The following is an 18,421-nucleotide window of genomic DNA, read 5'->3' as shown; positions in this document are numbered from 1 at the left end:
CTGCTCCCCCTTAATTTAATATTTTATCTCTGTTGATTATCTTCAGTTTATCAAATACATATATATGTATGTGTGCGTGATATATACATATTAATTTATATGTGTGTGTGTGTGTGTGTGTGTGTGTGTGTGTGTGTGTGTTTCTTATGTGCACATTTCTACATGGTGGCCTCCCCTATTAAACTGTAAGTTGCTTGAAAACAGGGATTGGCTTTTGCCTTTTTTTCTATCCCCAGCACCTACCATAGTACTTGGTATACATATTTATTGACTGTAGAATTTCTAATTTGGAGATTCTCTGATTTTGATTTATTTTTCAACTTGATAGATGAGGAAATTGAGACATAAAGATGTTGTCAGTCACTGCCAGTCTATAAACATCAGAGACCATGTGTTCTTGAACTTTATAATTTTCCTCAGACCAAGATTAACATCATATACATAGTAAGTGAATAATAAATGTTAGCTAAATTTAACTAAAGAGATTATTAAGATTATTAAGAGATGAAAAGGACTTTAGAAAACAGTGTTTCATGTAAGGGCTAGAAAAATCTTTACATGTTATATAGTATAGCCATATCACATTAGGGATCATTCAGAATTGCAATACAAATCTTTGGGAGAATAAGAACTAAATCATTTCTGTTTTCTGACCAGCAAACCAAAGGAAAAAAAATTTGTTTAAAGTCAGAAAAAATCTTGAGCCTCTACTATGTGTCTGTGCCAGCCACAGCCAATTCATCCATATTAGTACACAACTATCATCAATGCCCCAAAACTGTTCTTTGGCCACCATTCCTACAATGTCCTTTCTACCCTCACCTTCTCCTCCAGCTGTCAAAAACAGACTGCCTCAGCTAGGAGTTGTCATTTGACTCCTCAGATATATTCTTCCTGGAATTTACATGTAATTTCTCACCACCACTTACATGCCCTTTCTAGACTGGACTGTGGCTGACAGTTTAATGATCATGGCTTGCTGTTTATATATCATCTGTGATAATGATCTTATTCTCCTTAAAATCCATTTGCAAGAAAAGCAATGCTCTCTTAGAGGCAGGCAGAGATCCAAATGATAGTAATTTTCCTCTTGGGTCTGAACGGTTTAGTAAACAATTACTTTTCAATTAAAGTCAGGGTATTTGGTGGGAAAGAGTGCGAGCATCAGGCGCCTTCTCGCTCAACCCTAATGGTAGAGAAGAATGTTCACCAAAGAAATTGAGGCCATTAGAGTGCAATTTTCATGGCTGAGTTCATAAGCAAAGGCATTTCAAGCTACCTGGAACACTGTACTATTGTACTAGCAGAAAAAAAAAAAAAAAATCAGGAAACTTTTATATGCAATCTCCAACCCTCACTCCTCCAACCTTCTTGTATAGTCTGCGGTTTACTGGGATTGTGAAGAACTTCCCCAGTTGTACATGTCTTGGGGTCTATACCACCTCCTCTTTCAACTAAAAACAAAAGACATAGATATGTCTTCTATATGAGTGAATGATTAAACACATTAAAAACTATCAAAGGTAAAAGGACTCCAAAATACAGAATGCTTGAATCTAAAACAAAATTTTAAACCTGGAAGGAGACAGAGATCATCTAATCCAATTCCTACATACTGTAAGGAAACTGAGGCCAACAGAAGCAAATGATAAAGCTAAGGTTATGCAGTGTCTTGGAAGTAGGAGTAAAATCACAATTCTAGTCTCCAGATTCTCTTCATCTCTTTCCTTTCTTTTCACTGCCTCTTTTGCAACTGCTGACTTGGTCAGCAGATAAGACTATCTCAAAACAAGAACAATAAGTCAAAGAAAAATTATGGAAAAGTATGGTAAAAGAAAAGCACTATCAACTAAATCAAATTGGTCATTCATTAAATTCTGTTGATGAGATTATAAGTTTGGAGCTGGAAGGAATCACAGGACATAGGATGATGTCTGAACTAGAAGTGATTGAAACAGTAATTTGAACCTCTAAGGCAGGGGTTCTCAAATTACGGGCTAAGGACGCTTATGCTCCCACTGGGTTATGACAAATAGGCTGAGGGGCGGAGTCAGAGTGTGAATTTTTGTTTTTACTATAGTCCGGCCCCCACAGTCTGAGGGACAGTGAACTGGCCCCTATTTAAAAAATTTGACGACCACTGCTCTAAGGCGTGTTCTAGTTCCAATGGTCCCAGTGATGTGGGAACTGACCTAAAGAGAAGAAACAACTTACTGAAAGTCACATAAATATAAATAGCACAATCAGGATTCAAAACCAGGCTTTTTGATTCCAAGTGAATATTTTATTCATTATATTATACAACCTTTCAAGACACAACTCTAGGAATTACATTAGCAAAACATTGTTATAGTAATTAGCCCATTTTAGGTCTAGAGATAATAACATGGCCCCTTAAGGATACTTAGTTCTTTCCTTTGGGGTTTTGGGAGTTTGTTTTAGATGAAAAATCCTGAATTCAGTCACAATTGACATAAATCTCTAGTTGGAGAAATGTCTAATCCTTAGTGAAGATTGGACTCTCTTGGACCTTATACTTATTTCTACTTTTTATAGTTGAGACAAAATTCAATTTGGAGGAAATACTTGGGTAACACACAGCCTCTCTCAGACTGGTACTTCCTTCAGATTGAGTTCTCCTCTTTTAGAAGTCCGTAGAACCAATGACTTTTCTCATTATCTCTCTTCACTACCCTAGCTCAGTCCTTCCTTAGCTCCATATTTGTTTTAACTTTTAGAATCCAGAGATTAACTGGGGGATTGGGGTGGGTTTTAACCCCACCCTTATATTAGCAATGTCTCCTTTGTGAACTTCAGTTTCCTCACTTGTGAGATAAAAGGATTAAAATAGATGATCTTTAAGAGTCTGTAATTCCTAAATTCTAAAAGGAGACATATATTAACTTGAAGCAGTAGATTTGAGGTAATGTGAAGATGAGCAGGTAAAAGAGGAAATTACTGAAGAGATTACCTGCCCCCTATACAAGGCTTTTCTGTAAGCATCAACTTGACCTAGATGACTGCAGCATCCAGTCTGCTCAGGACCAGTTGCTTGGAAAGCTTTGGCCAATAGATGGCAGTACCCTAATGAAATGCGAATGGAATAATTACAGAGTTTTGCCTGGGGTCTGAAACCACCTTACAAATTCCTCAGAGTCTCAGAGAAATGTTGCTGGAGGTAGGTTATCCAGTGTATCATGTCCATTGGAACTCTATAATTTTAAAGTCTTTTCCTCCTCCCATTTATATTTTTACTCCTTCCAAGGATGAGTATAGAAATTGCTGTTTTCCCTACTGAGAAGAAGGAAAGAGTGAAAAGAAAAGCATGGAATAATGGGAAGAAACCTGGATGATTCCCGTTTCAGCCCCTTTGTTTCTTCAGTCTTTCTTTTACTCTTCTTTAAAACAAAGAGATTGAATCAATGAATTGATCTCTAAAAGCCCTTCCCATTCTAATATTCTGTGTTTTATGTTCTACATTCTATATTCTAAATTTCATTTATGCTCAAATATTCTATGTTGTAAGGTCCTTTCCTGCTATAATATGCTAAGGTCCCTTCTAGCTCTAACAATTTTTTATGTACCTTATAGTTTTAACATTTTCTACTCAAAAGTCCTTTTTAGTTCTAACATATGTGACTCTGATATTCATACTAGGTGACATACTGTGGGGGTAAAAAGAATATTTTCTAGGCCAGGCCCAATAAATGATCTAGCAAACTGACTAGACTACTAAATGTTCTCAAGGACTCAAGCAGAAATAGGAAGAAACTCAAAATCTTTCTCCTTATTAATTTCTCCTTTGCTTCCCATCCTAGGCATTGGACAAACCAAGTCTGAATCTCAAAGACAGGTTAAATGATTATATTTCATGCCTAGCACAGAAAATGCATTTGAAAAAAGCTGACTGATAGACTAATTTCAACAGCTCCTATAATATTCATCTACTGTGTGCAAGCACTAAGTTAGGTGCTAAGGATTCAAGGACAAAAAACAAAGTAATTCCTACTTTCAAAGGAACTTATATTCTACTGGAGAATTCAATATGTAAACAAGGAAAGAGAGAGTATATACAAAATAATTACAAGAGGAAGAGAGTAATACAAATTCCAGGAATTAGGAAAGCCTTCATATATGAAGAGATGCCACTTTACCTATGTTTTGAAGGCTGCAAGGAGATATTATAATACAGGGGAAAAATGTATTCTAAGCATGGGGAGGGCAGCAGTTTTGCAAAAACGTGGAGATGAAAGATGAAGAGAAGGGACTTTTGAACAGAAAATGTTATAACTGTAAAGCACATAAGAACATAGATATAAAGGGAACAGATACCAGCTGTCCTTTTTGCCTGGGATGGAAGATACAGAAAGAGGAATAATATTAAATAAGACCAGAAAAATAGGTGGGATCCAAATGTAGGGGCAGGGGGATGGGAGACTTTAAATTCTAAGCCAAGAATTTATTTTATTCTATCCTACAGGTAATAAAGAAACAGTGAAGATTGCTTGAGTATTGGGGAGTTTATAGTTCAGGTAAAACCATGAGACTGGCTCAGAGTCTTAGGTTCCTTATGTGTCAAATGGGGATAATTATCCTTCCACTGACCTTTTCACAGGATGTGCTTAAAAAAAAAAAAAAAAAAAAGCGAGGAGCTAGTGAATGCCAAAATGCTTTCTAAAGTATTAAACTCTAACTTCATGTAAGGGATTGCTACTAATTACTATTAGTCCAATTATAAGATTAAGCAGCCCAGAAAGAAGTTTCTGCCATAAAGCCCTAGATCCTAAAACAAGATTCATCAATACTATGCATACCTTATCCTTCTGACACTTTGTCTGCTCCTATACAGAGCAAAAAAATAGCCCTGAGACCTAATTTCAGACAGCCCTTCAAACATGATTCTCTGGCTTTAAATTTTCTGTGAAGGAATCATATTGGATCAATGAGCTGTCTAATTTCAAAGCTTTGCAATCATTTCTGCCTCCCAGACCTCCCCTCTGCAACTCCTTTCCCACCACCTGCTCCCAAACCCACTAGGCTCAACTTGTCTGAAAACCAGCTGAATAAAGAGTAAAGACAGTGAAAGGAAAGGGGGCAGGTGGCAACAGCCTGTCTCCATATCTCACACTCCACTCCTACAGGCCAATTTAGAATCACAGAATATTACAGCTGGGAACTACATCAGGACATAAATGTTAGTGCATAGAATATGAAATGTTCAGAGTTAGAAGGAGTCTAAGACTGTAGAATGTTAGAATAAGTGATCTTTAAATATACAAAGTGGCTCCCTACTGCTTGCCTGATATTCAAGGAGTCATCCTACCTTTCATATGGTACCTTAAGTTATTTTCATAGAGAACATTGAACTGAACTATTTTCTGTCCCTCCTTTGACAGGTATACTGCATTCTTCTCCTTTTTGTATCTTTACTTCTCCTATTCATTATGCATCCTCTTTCCCTTGTTGAATTCCTACCTGATTTTAAAAACCTAACTAAATGCTAATTCCATTCCTGGCTGGCTCCTTCCACAAAACCCAGAAATGAGCTTCTGAACTTCTCCATTAAACTTTACCTAACACTTTATTCTAGACCCCTTTATTTTTTTTTTAATCATACACTGTGTATTCTAATTATCTGTGTTTGTGCCCGATCTTTCTAAACTGTTCAAGAGGACAGGGATGCAGCTTACCTCAACTTTGTATCTCTCCCCACCAATGCCTAAGCCCAAAAGCATCTAATGTTTGTTAAAAGTAGTGCAGATAGGATAGACCTGAAAACAAAGAACATAAGAACACAAAGTCAGGATTGGCAGGAACTATATATTGTAGAATAGTACAGAGAGAAGAGAAATTAGTATGTATATGTGCATGTAAACATACATATCTATCTATATGTATATATACACACACACAAACACATACACATATATACATACGGAGAGAAACAGAAAGACAGAGACAGACATATTGTTGGAGCACAAAGGGCATCTGGTCTGCTTTGCTCAGATTCCACGTAAAGAAATGGAAGCTTAGAAAATTTAATAAACTTCTCAAGATCACAAAGCTATAGCTGAGATCAGAATCCAAGTCTCTTGATTGTCTGAGCAGTGATTTTACCAGTTCCTTCCTGCTTCTGAATCAATAAAGGAACTTAAGAATGGTATACTAATCAACCAAGTTGGCTCTAGGATACAAGAAAGAAATCCTTACATAAGAGTCACTAGATCTAAGGATTGGAAAACAGAAAATTGTTCCCATGTCATCAGCTAAAAAATCTTCATTCTCTTCAATTCATTAAGCATTTATTAAGTGCTTATCATGTGTAAAGCATTGTGAAAAGAAATGGAAATGGGAAACAGAATAACAGATACAAGGGAAAGGAAGTTGATGAGTTTGGCTGGAAAGTAGACTGACTACATGAAGAAAAAATAATGTAAAATCAGTCTGGAAAAGACAAGTTAGAGCTACTTTGTGAAAAGCATAATGTCATTTCCAAGGTCACTGGTATCATCACTGAGACACTATAAAGACAGTAAAAAAAAAAAAAAAAAAAAAAAAAAAACTCCAGGAAAGTTTCACAGTGGAAATTCACATACCTGACCTCAGCAAGTCCTTCTCTCAAACTGAGTATCCCACCCTATTTCGACAATGATAAGCACATTATTTCACCTGCAGGTGAAGAATTGCAGGTTTTCCTTTGAAGAGTTAAAGGGCAAAAAATAATAGGTTTAGGGATGGACAGAACTTCCTGTTAGTTCAGTTCTGACCTTATAATCATAGATCTTCAGGTACAGGAGTCTTCCATTTAAAAAAAAAAAAGCGAGAGAGAGAGACTAACCAATAACATACTATACTTGCAAAGTGCATCAAATACTATAATTGTTTTGGTCATCATCCTGTTGATACCAAAACTTAAGATATAGTAGAAAGAGTACTGGACTTATTCAGGAAGACCTAGATTCAAATCCTGCCTTAGCCATTTATAAGATGTGAGATCCTAAACATAATCACTTAAACTGAGTCTCAGTTTGTAAAGTTGGGATAATAATAGTATCTGTTGTTTAGTCATTTCACTTGTGCCTGATTCTTTATAACCCCATTTGAGGTTTCCTTGACAAAGATACTATAATTGTTTGCCATTTCCTTCTCCAGCTCATTTTACAGATGAGGAAACTGAGACAAACAGGCTTAAGTGACTTGCTCAGGATTACACAGCTAGTAAGTGCCTGAGACCAGATTTCAATTTAGGAAGATGAATCTTTCTGACTCCAAGCACAGATCCATTGTACCACCTACCTACACAATAGCATCTACTTCGCAGGATTATACTGATGAACAAAAGAGAAAAGGCATATAAGTGCTTTGCAAACCTTAAAGTGCTGTACAGGATGTCTTAGTGCAGTTTTAAGTTTTAATTGGTACAGTTTTCAACATAATTCAGTATTAAGCTATTAAAGTTTAATATAATTTAAACTATTAAAGCTTAAAAATGCATTAAAACTTTTGAGATATCCCATATAATTATGAGCTACCACTCCTGCCACCACTACTACCATCACCACCACCACCATTACCACCACAATCATCATCATCATCATCACCCTCATTCCTCCTCACATTCCTTCCTGCTCAAGGTTAAAAAAAAAAAAAAAAAAAAAGAGGTGGTGCTGTATATACTTTTCCTGCTTGACATTGATTGAAGTCCCTTTTGTAAACAAAAACAAACTTCTCCTGGGTTTTGTAGACAGAGGAGGGAGAGAATGACTCATAATGTAAGCTCCAAAACAAAATAAACCCTACTCCAATCACAATGATAATCTTTAATATGTGGTATAATTCACAAAGCTCTCTCTCACTCAATATCTCACTTGAGGTTTATAAGGTCCACTGCAACATTGAGTAGTGAAAATATTACTTTCTCTTTTTCACTTTTTATTCTCTCTCATTGAACTATTCTAGCTAGCTTCAGTTACTCACCTACAAAATGGGTTCAATATTAGCATGTGTGTGATAAATGTTTTATAAGGATCAACTGTTATAATATATGTAAATCATTTTTTCATCTTTAAAATACTAGCAGTTACTAATAATTATTCACATAATTCCCTTACCTTCCCATCCTCTATGCCCCCAACTACTTTGAGGAAGGGGGAGGTCCATTGCTGGATAATGATAGAAAGATTTTCAAACCTTTTTTTTTTTTTCTTTTTGATATGTTGATCAGTTTTTCTAATAGCTTTTTTCCCTTCCTTTTTTTTCTTTAAAAAAAATTCTTTGTTATATGTGCTGGTTCTCTGGGTAAGTGCAAGGAAAATAAGAGAAATGTATGTTATATGGAAACAAAAGATATTAATAAAATTTACTTTTAAAAGATAGTCTCAAAAGGGATGTGGGAAAACTGGGACACTGATACATTGTTGGTGGAACTGTGAATACATCCAGCCATTCTGGAGAGCAATTTGGAACTATGCTCAAAAAGTTATCAAACTGTGCATACCCTTTAATCCAGCAGTGTCTCTACTGGGCTTATAACCCAAAGAGATCTTAAAGGAGAGAAAAGGACCCCCATGTACAAAAATGTTTGTGACAGTCCTTTTTGTAGTGGCAAGAAACTGGAAACTGAGTGGATGCCCATCAATTGGAGAATGGCTGAATAAGTTATGGTATATGAATGTTATGGAATATTATTGTTCTGTAAGAAATGATCAGCAGGATGATTTCAGAAAGGCCTGGAGAGACTTACATGAACTGATGCTGAATGAAATGAGCAGGACCAGGAGATCACTGTACATGGCAACAAGAAGACTATATGATGATCAATTCTAACGGACGGGGTTCTCTTCAACAATGAGATGATTCAAACAAGTTCCATTTGTGCAGTGATGAAGAGAGACATTTACATCCAGAAAGAAAACTATGGGAAGAGAGTGTGGAACACAACATAGCATTCTCACTCTCTCTGTTGTTATTTGCTTGCATTCTGTTTTCTTTCTCAATTTTTCTGTTTCTTCCTTCTTGATCTGATTTTTCTTGCTCAACAAGATAACACACTCTCTCTACATATATATATATATATATGTGTGTGTGTATGTATATACATAGGATCTAGAATGTATTTCAACATATTTAACATGTATTGGACTACTTGCCAGGTAGGGGAGGGGGTAGGGAGAAGGAGGGGAAAATTTGGAACAAAAGGTTATACAAGGATCAATGTTGGAAAAATTACCCATGCATATGCTTTGTAAATAAAAAAGCTTTAATAAAAAATTTTTTTAAATCATCCATGGAAACCTAAATGCAAAAAAAATAAATAAAGATAAAAGATAGTCTTGGAAACCTCTCTGTTTCACATTCCAAAATCTTCAATTGACACCTAAATATTTGGAAAAAACCTTAAAGAACAGCAAATACACCATCCATGTTTCACAGATGGGGAAACAAAGTCTCAAAGAAAGCAAATCACTCAAATGATTATTTTCTTTTCTTTAGGAAAGCCACTATAGTGTATTTCTCTACAATTAAATCTGAACAGAACAAAACCAGACCATTACATACTCTAGATCAAGTTACTTCTGTCCTCCAGCAAAGAAACAACGCTACTCAATCCTACTACAACTCCTTGTTTTTTTCCTTCCCTGCTCAACATTAGGATGGATGGATAGGAGGGAATGAAAGATCACAGGGCAGAGGAGGCAAGATTATTGAACAAGGGTGAATTGGTAGAAATTGTGTCCGTCCCATGGCCTTTAGAGAGCTTTGAAAGGTGGCATGTACAGGCTGATCCAGAAACCCTATGTATATGTGGTAGAATTCTGGGAGGATTCAAGACGATATCTTCCCATTGGCCACAAACAAATGAACATTTTCCCTGCTTATCAGTGAGTCAATTGGGGACAGAATTTCTAGGTCTTTTGCCATCCTATTGCCCAGCCTGTTGAGCCAGTATTACCAGTTAGTTTGATGAGGCTAAGAAATCCCAATCAATTCAGGGTATGTCTTACTGTGGCACAGAACTTTATAGAAAAGCATTATGGGATAGGAGAAAGGGGACAAGACAGCCTCAATTCTGTTATGTTAGAGAGAGCCACTTAATTGCCTTGGGCCTCAGTTTCCGGCTCTGTAATGTTTTTGTAGCCCTGCGATTTTCACAAGCAACAAAACAGCCTTGTGTAATAAGAAGAGGAGGGATGAGTATGCCCTTTATAGAGGAGAGAACTAAGGCTGGAAAATCCCAAATTAGTGATGAACTCAAACCCAAGTCTTCTGATTTAATCCAAGTCCAGTGCTCTTTTTGAAAGACAATGAGATCAGACAATGAAGGAGTAAAAGAAAGAGTTAGAATGCTAGTTTAGGCCATGACCCACCATTGACTTTTGTTGTATGACTATGAAGAAGACACAAAATTTCTTTGAATCTTAATGTCCTCATTAGTAAAATAAGGATAGTAATTCTTGTTCTACCTACCTCACTGGGTTGCTATGAGGATCAAGTGAGATAAAAAGCAAGGTGGGAGAGTCATACTGTCTTAGGGTTAGAAATGTCAGTAGAGAAATGAACTCAAAATTATACCTAAAGTTTTCTCCCTTCCCAGACTCCTCCTTGAGGGAAAATCCAAATTTTCTTTTAAGTTTGGTCCCATGGTTCAAACTTAAAATTTTTGTCCCTGGTAGAGGACTCTTTTTGTCCTTGATGGCCACCTTGGGATGCAGTGAAAGGGCCCTATTCTTTTTTTGAATGGAGGTAAATCTCTGGGAAGGTAAGCAAGATCTCTGCCTTCTCCAAAGTTCCCTTGGCCCCTTTCCTTCTCTTCTCTGCCAAAGACAAAAGCCAAATAGAAGAGACTGAGGAAGACACTATGGTAACCATACAACATAATTACTGAAAGGAATCTTGGTACACAGAATATTAGGCAAACAATGAAAACCCAGAACAGAATATGCCAGACCTATGAGGGGCTTTGAGAGAATGTTTAATTCAACCCCTTCAGCTAGCAGAGGAGGAGTCCCTTCTTGTTCCTGTTGGTTGTATCTTTTCATAAAACACATCTTCCCATAGTGAACCCATTTCTTTAATTGTAAACACCAGGTCCAGGTGGGGGATATTGCACATCGCTTTTTAAAAATGAATTTCAGGGGCTCAACTAACCTAGAATTATATAGATATTTGAAAATCCAACCTATTCATTTTTCTCCCTTTGTCATCCTTGTGGTGCAGGTTAGGATAGATCCCCCAGAGTCTATTGGGTTTGGAGAGCAGGCTACAGGACTCAGTGTCCAAGGAATAGGACCTACTGTCCCCAGCTCTGGGAACGGGCCCATTGCCTGCTGGGAGCTTTTTCTCCTTTTAACTTCATTGTCAGTAGGCCTTGGGGCTCAGCTCTGGGGAACAATTGAATGGATACCTAGATGGAGGGAGGCCAGAAAATTTCCTGTTATGTAAACTTCCACAAAGAGATCCTGCAGGGACTGCAGTAACACAAAGATAGTTACCGTGACCCGGAATGGTGTAGTAGCTGAAGGCTCCATGCTGGGGCTCCTATCAGAGAGGTTGCTGGGCATGGTGCGCCGCTGCCCCGACCTTTCCTGGGGTGACTCTGCAAACAGAGAATGAAAAATTAAGTGTAAATACAATGTAAGAAAGGCAAGCTGGCATAATGGAAAAGAACATTGAATGGATGGTCCAGAGGAATTGTACCTGTGTCACCTCAAACTTAATGAATCTATTTTCTTATCTATAAAATGGGGGTAATATTCTGCTGGGGCAAATAGTTTTCTCTGTTTCTTCAACTCTCCTTACTAGTTGTGTGAGTTTGGACAAATTACTTAGCATTTCTCCGGCTCAGTTGCCCCATCTGTAAAACAAAGATAAAAATAGCACATACCTCTTAGGGTTGTGTGAGGATCAAGTGAGATAACAAGAAAGGCTTTTGCAAACCTTAAGGCACTATGTTATTGTTAGCTATTATCTCTGAATCTGGCCCCATGGGCTGGCCAAAAGCAGCATGGAGTAGGGGAAAGGGCATGGAACTAAAAGTCCAGATGTTTGCCACTGAATCTGAGCAACTTGCTCCCTCTCAACAGGCTTCAATTTCCTTTTCAGTAACATGATGATAATAACATTAGCACCACTTACCTCACAGGGCCATCATGAGGAAAAGAGGAGCTAACAGACCAAGAAGTACTTTTTGTGCCATCACAATCAAAAATCAACTGAAATGTATAGAACTCTGGAAGGCTAACCAAGCACTCTTTCTACAATGACCCTGTGACTCATGAGGTACAAGCCAGATTCCACTTGCTTACACCATTGGATTTAAGACTTTAAGGAAGAACTTAAAGAACACTTATTCCACTCCTGTAGTTTCACATTCATAGACTCATAGAGGTGAATCCACCTTGCTCAGGCAGTAAATAGAAGAGCCAATATTTGAATCCAAGTATTTTAACTCTAAATGTGGTTCTGCTTCTACCTTGCCTGTACATGGGAAAACAGCTTCAGAAAGTTTCCATGATTTATCCATCACACACAGGCCCGATAAGTATGAGAGCAAGGATCTGAATTCCCTTCCTCTAGACCATTACTATACCTCTGACTTGTACTATCTAAATTTTTTCTCATATTTAATCTATGAGTTTCATCCCCATCATGAGGATCTCTAGATGAGGAAGTCCCTTCTCTGAGACTTAGAATCTGAAGAGAGTGGCTTGGGAGGAGAGGCTAAATGACTGGATGACATAGCCAGAATGTGACACAGGCAAGGGTTCCAACTTAGGAGTCTTAGACTCCAAAGCCACCAAAACCTTCTTCCCACTGCCTCTCCCACCATCAAAATATAAGTAATCTTCATAGCAATAAAGACTTTAAGCTTGACTGGAAGAAAAAGACAAAAGAAATTGTTTCCCCTACCCAGACAGAAACACATAGAAACACACATAACTATATCCAATCACCACATTACTCTGCTCTGAGAGAAGCTTTTTCAAGAGCCTGAGACAGGTTTATTTTGGGAGCTTTCCACACTTCTCGAGCTAATCTCCTGGAACCTGCCTGATGTGGGACTCTAATGACTGCAGAAACAGCTGAGCCTAAGGTTCCAGTTCATAACAGTAACCCACATTTCTATCTTGCTTTGCAGTTTACAAGGCACCTTCCTCTCAACCATCCTGTGAAAGATAGGAAGCACAAGCATCACTATACTTATGGTAATGGATAAGGAAACTGAGTTCCAGAGTGATTCCCAACTCTCCCAAGCACATGTACTAAATCAGGCTGATTCAGTCTGGTCTTCTAAAACCAGAATTTGTCTCACTTTTCCATATTCTTTTTCAGATTTTATCAATGATTCCTAAAAATTTAAAACAGAAAAGATGAATAATTATATCAACTTCCATTTCTACAACATTTTAAAGATTATGAAGCACTCTCCAGGCAACAACCCTATGATGTAGATAGAATTTTACTTCCATTTTACAGGTAAGGAAACTGAAGTTCAAAGACACAAAATAGCATTCCCAGTATCACACACTAAATCAATAATAAGTGTCAGAGCCACAATTCAAACCCAGGGCTCTCCTACTTCCAGTCTAATATTCATAGCATGATGTCTATGGCTAAGAAAGTAAAAGCCACTATAACAGATGTTTTAAGAAGGTAAAAGCCACTGTCAGAAAGGTTTCTTTTCAGAGGATAAACAGTATGAATGAAAGGACCAAGTTATGGCAGGAGGGAATTCCCTGAGGCCCAACCCTGTGTACTGTGGGGAACAGATGGTACTTCATGACAAGGCTAACAAGCCCCAGGTCATCTGGGTGGTCAAACCACCAAATGCCTCGGTCTCTAAGATACTCACCCACAGTTCTGGTGTACCCTGAACCTGAGGTCAATCACAAGTGGGAACCAGGAGGCCACAAATAATTAAAGCTCTAGATCTGGAATCAGAGAAGCTAGGTACAAATTTTGTCTCAAATTTTTATTAACTGTGTGACTATAAGGTTATTCAACCCTGAAAGGTCTGTTTTTTCATTTATAAAAATTGGGGCAACACCTTCTGTACCTACTTCAGAGGCTAAAATAAGATAATCTATGTAAAATGCTTTGTGTGACCTTGGATAAGTAACTTTATTTTTCTATATGTCAGTCTCCTTATCTGTATAACTAAAGGTGAAGAATTAGGGTAGACAACCTCTGAGATCCTATTCAGCTCTAAAGACTATAACAATAATATTTAACCTGTCTCAGTGCGAGGCTTTTGGGTGGCATAAGATTCAGAGTTAGGATTTCCATGTATTGCCCTTCTCCTATTCTATAACGCTCTCCTCAGTCTGTACAAAATGACCCTTGCACCCTAACTATCCCCTAGTTGAAGCCACAATGATATCTCTTAGGGTATGGTTTAGAGGGTAGACCCATTATTTCAGATATGAAGTATGTGTTTTCCTACATGACAAACCCTAAGACCTTACCTCTTAGCCCTTTGGTGCCACTTGTAATGCATAATCAGACAAGGACATCAATCTGTCTGTTGTTCATCATCCATCTTTCTCCCTTAGCATTCAAGTCAAATCAATGTAATAAAACATTTATTAAATATGCTTCCTCTGTTATATTCCTTTGGTCTGTCAGTATGACTTGAAGGTAACTCTGCATTCTATAAGACTATGTCAGCCTAATAACAGCCTGCAAGCAGATCCAGTCCTAGCAATAGACACAGTATACTTGTCAAAGGAGGACCAGCCTAAGTGATCTTAAGTCTATCTCCACAGAGCTGAAGTCATAGTAATCATGAAGATAATCTACAAAGGCATAAAATGATTGTAAGCTGCACTGGGAAGGGAAAACCCAGAAAAAAGCCACAAGTCCTTATCTTACCTTGTAAAAGTCTCCTACTTGATCTTCCTTCCTCAAATCAGTCCCTTTTACATGACTACTAAAAGAATAATACTGATGTACAGATCTGATCATGTCACCTCCTCCCCCTCCAAACTACACTTCTATCTCAAAAAACTCAAGTGACTCCCTATTCCAGAAAATGAAATATAAATTCTTCCATTAGCATTTAAAGGACTTCACCAAAAAAAAAAAAAAAAAAAAAAAAAAAAAAAAAAAAAGGACTTCACAATCTCCAACATTCCTTTGCAGGCTTATTACAAGTTCCTAGCTAAAGCTAGCTGCTTTCACAAAGCAGTGAAATTCAGCTGATCAGTCAGCCAGTCAACAAGCATTTATTCAGTGTTTACTATAGGCCAAGCACTCCGGATAAAACATAGTCTCTGCCTCAAGCAGCACACATTTTAATAGAGGAAACAACACGAGAACACGTACACACAAGATGTATACAGAGTAGATGGAAGGTTATATGAGAGAGGAAAATATTGGCTAGCTGCAGAGGAAATGGAACAGGCTTCCTACCCAAAGTAGAACTGGAGCTGAAACTTGAAAGAAGCCAGAGAATCTGAGGTGAAGATAAGAAAGGACAATATTTCAGACATGGGGAACAGTTGCAAAGGCATAGAAATGAAAGATGGGAATATTGTGCTTGACGAACATCAAGTGGGGCAGTGTAGCTAGATCATTGTGTATGTGTGGGGAATAAAAGACAGGAATACTACTAGAAAGGCAAGAAGGGGTCAGGTGATAAAAAAGTTTAAATGCCAAACAGGGGAATTTCTATTTGATCCTCCCTCCCAGGCAGCCTCGGCTTAGTAAAAAATCCCTAGACCATGATTAATCACTTAGAAGAGCCACAAACCTTCCAGATCTCTGAATGATGACATGGATGACCTAGAAACAAGTGAAACCCCTTTCTTGACAAGAGGATTAACAGCATCTTCCCAGATGGAACTGATTTGTGGCAGTCACATCATCCCTATGATCCAATATGTCCAGATTAGCCCAGATAGAGCAGAGGAACAACAGTTTCAAATCAATATCTACTGGCTCTCCCTTGGCAAAATGTCAACTGTCACCCTATAAGCTGGAAAACTTGAATTCTTCCAGGATCCAGATCTATAGTAGTGTCTGTCCTCCTTTTAAAAATGTCCACTAAAATTACAGAATGTAATTACACGTCAATCAATCAAGCAGAATAAACAATTATTTTGTGGCAGGCACTATGACAAGGATAGGAGATACAAAGAAAGGCAAAATTACAATAATAATTCCTGCCTCCAAGAAGCTTACACACTAAAGGGAGAGAAATAATATAAATTCAAAAATACATACAAGATATATGCTAAGTAGAAGGAAAGTGACTACTTATGCTAAGTAGAAGGAAAGAGAGGAAGCTCAAGTGACTGGGGAGATGCCAAAGATCTGCAGAGGATGCTTGAGTTAAGACTTGATATCAAGAGGTAGAGGTGAGGAGGCAGTGCCTTCCAGGCACAATGGATCACTCAGACCACTTGTGCCAAGACAAGGAACTGGGACAGGAATGTCATGTGTGAGGAACAAGCAGAAAGGCCACTGCAGCTGGATCATGGTGTGTGTTCAGGTTTTTTGGCTAAGAAGATCAGAAATGTAGAAAGGCTCCACATTGTTAAGAGCTTTAAACACCCCCCAAAAAAGGGATTTTATATGTGATACTAGAAGTAACCCATCAAGTGCTATAGGAATTTATGGAGTTGAGGACAGAGGGTAAAGATATGGTCAGCACATTTGGAAACTCACTGTGGCACCTGTATAGAGTTGGAATGGGAAAAGATGTAAGGCAATGAGAAAATTATTTCAATAGTTGCAATTGAGGGCTGGTTGGAGTGGGAGGGTCATTTTTGTACAGACTGAGGAGAAGGGGACTACATGGAAATTCTAACTCTAACTCTCTCATGCCACCCAACAACCTCACACTGAGACAGGTTAGATACTTATCGTATTTTGTCTTTAGAGCTGAGTAAGATCTCAGAGATTATCTAGCCCAACTCTTTTCCTCCCTCAGTTACACAGATGAGGAGACTGAGATAGAGAGAAATAAAATTCCTTGTCCAAGGTCACACAAATAACTTTATATAGGTTATCTTATTTTAGTCTATAAAGAGAAAAGAGACAGAAAGACACACAGAGAAGAGATACTGAGACAAAGAGATAGAGCTTATACATGTGTGAGTTGTTTTGAAAATGGCACCAAGGTTGCAAGCCTGATAGACTAGAACAACAGTATAAGAAAAGTTCAGAAGAAGGAGTATCAAAGATGAAGATCCAATTAAGGGACCATTGGGTATGCACCATAACTAATGGTGGTCATCCAGCCTCTATTTGAAGACCTACGTAGTAAGGGGAAGCCCATTACTTCCCAAAACAGCCCTGTCTGCTTTTGAATAGTTTTGTTCATTAGAAAGTCATTTCTTATAATTAATAAGTCAATCAACAAGCATTAATGAAGGACCTGTCTCCCTACAGTAAAAAGCTTCCAGCCCCTAATCCAACTTCCTTTCTTTGGGACCAAATAAAACAGACTTAATCCTTCTTCCATAACAGTCATTCAAATACTTGAATCCTTCCAAATCTCATCCTAATTCCCCTTTATACCTTAAATATATACCTGATGGGGGCAGCTAGGTGGCGCAGTGGATAGAGCACCAGCCTTGAATTCAGGAGGACCCGAGTTCAAATCTGATCTCAGACACTTAACACTTCCTAGCTGTGTGACCCTGGGCAAATCACTTAACTCCAGCCTGGGGGGGGAGGGGAAATATATATATATATATATATATATATATATATATATATATATATATATATATATATACCTGACAAGTTGGAAATCTTTCTCTGAATTGTTTACTATCTCAAGTTTACCAGTGTACCTGTGACTGATGATGTCCTTTTGTAATCATACATGTCTCTAAATAATACTTTTTAGGCTGTTTTCATGTATGTCATCATTGTGTACACACATGTATATATCTATGTGTACAGTGTGTGAGTACTATAAATATGCAAATGTATACATGTGTGGTTGCATGTATGTGTATACACACAAGTAGAGATAAATTGGTAGATAGATAGATAGATAACCTTTCCATGATTGGAAACATTGTAAAAGCTCATCTTAAACAAGTTATCATAGTAAGCACTTTAAAGACAAAAACTATATGATTATTTATCTTTTCATATCCCAAGTTTAGCGCAAGCTTTCATATACAGCAGATGTAAAACAAACCTCTGAACTGAATAGACAATTCAAGGCTTTTTTTCAAAGCTTCTCTGCTGGAACTCTATCTTTCCAGAAATCAGCAAGAGTCAGGATCACTAAACGTCTTTATTCTAGATCTTTACCTTCGCCTCCAACGCCCGGTCACGAGTGCAAGTGAGCGTGAGTTCCACCACCCAAGTTTCTCTTGCTCCTCCCACACACGTCACTTCCCCCTCTTTGTCCCACCAATCAAGTCAGCACAGAACAGCTGGGGAGGGTCAACCTTAAACA

At 37.8% G+C, this 18,421-nt stretch overlaps 1 protein-coding gene across 7 annotated transcripts in view; it reads right to left on the bottom strand.

Annotated features, from left to right (window-relative positions):
• DAB2IP (DAB2 interacting protein) overlaps positions 1-18,421 on the bottom strand; it is a 307,237-nt gene that overhangs the window by 182,220 nt on the left and 106,596 nt on the right. For 6 of the 7 annotated variants that reach the window (XM_074292969.1, XM_074292965.1, XM_074292964.1 and 3 more), the window contains exon 2: positions 11,493-11,596. Coding sequence is in view for 6 of the 7 variants with exons in the window: in XM_074292964.1 (XP_074149065.1) it covers positions 11,493-11,596 (104 nt within the window). In the remaining variant the exon portion in view is untranslated. Of the gene's footprint in view, positions 1-11,492; positions 11,597-11,697; positions 11,893-18,421 lie in introns of those variants that run through there. The other variant, XM_074292967.1, reaches the window with a different exon arrangement.

This window comes from Sminthopsis crassicaudata, chromosome 2 (genome assembly GCF_048593235.1).
Source record: "Sminthopsis crassicaudata isolate SCR6 chromosome 2, ASM4859323v1, whole genome shotgun sequence".
NCBI classification, from domain to species: domain Eukaryota; kingdom Metazoa; phylum Chordata; class Mammalia; order Dasyuromorphia; family Dasyuridae; genus Sminthopsis; species Sminthopsis crassicaudata.
Note: the sequence above shows the minus strand (reverse complement) of the source record. Positions and strands in the feature narration are given on the sequence as shown.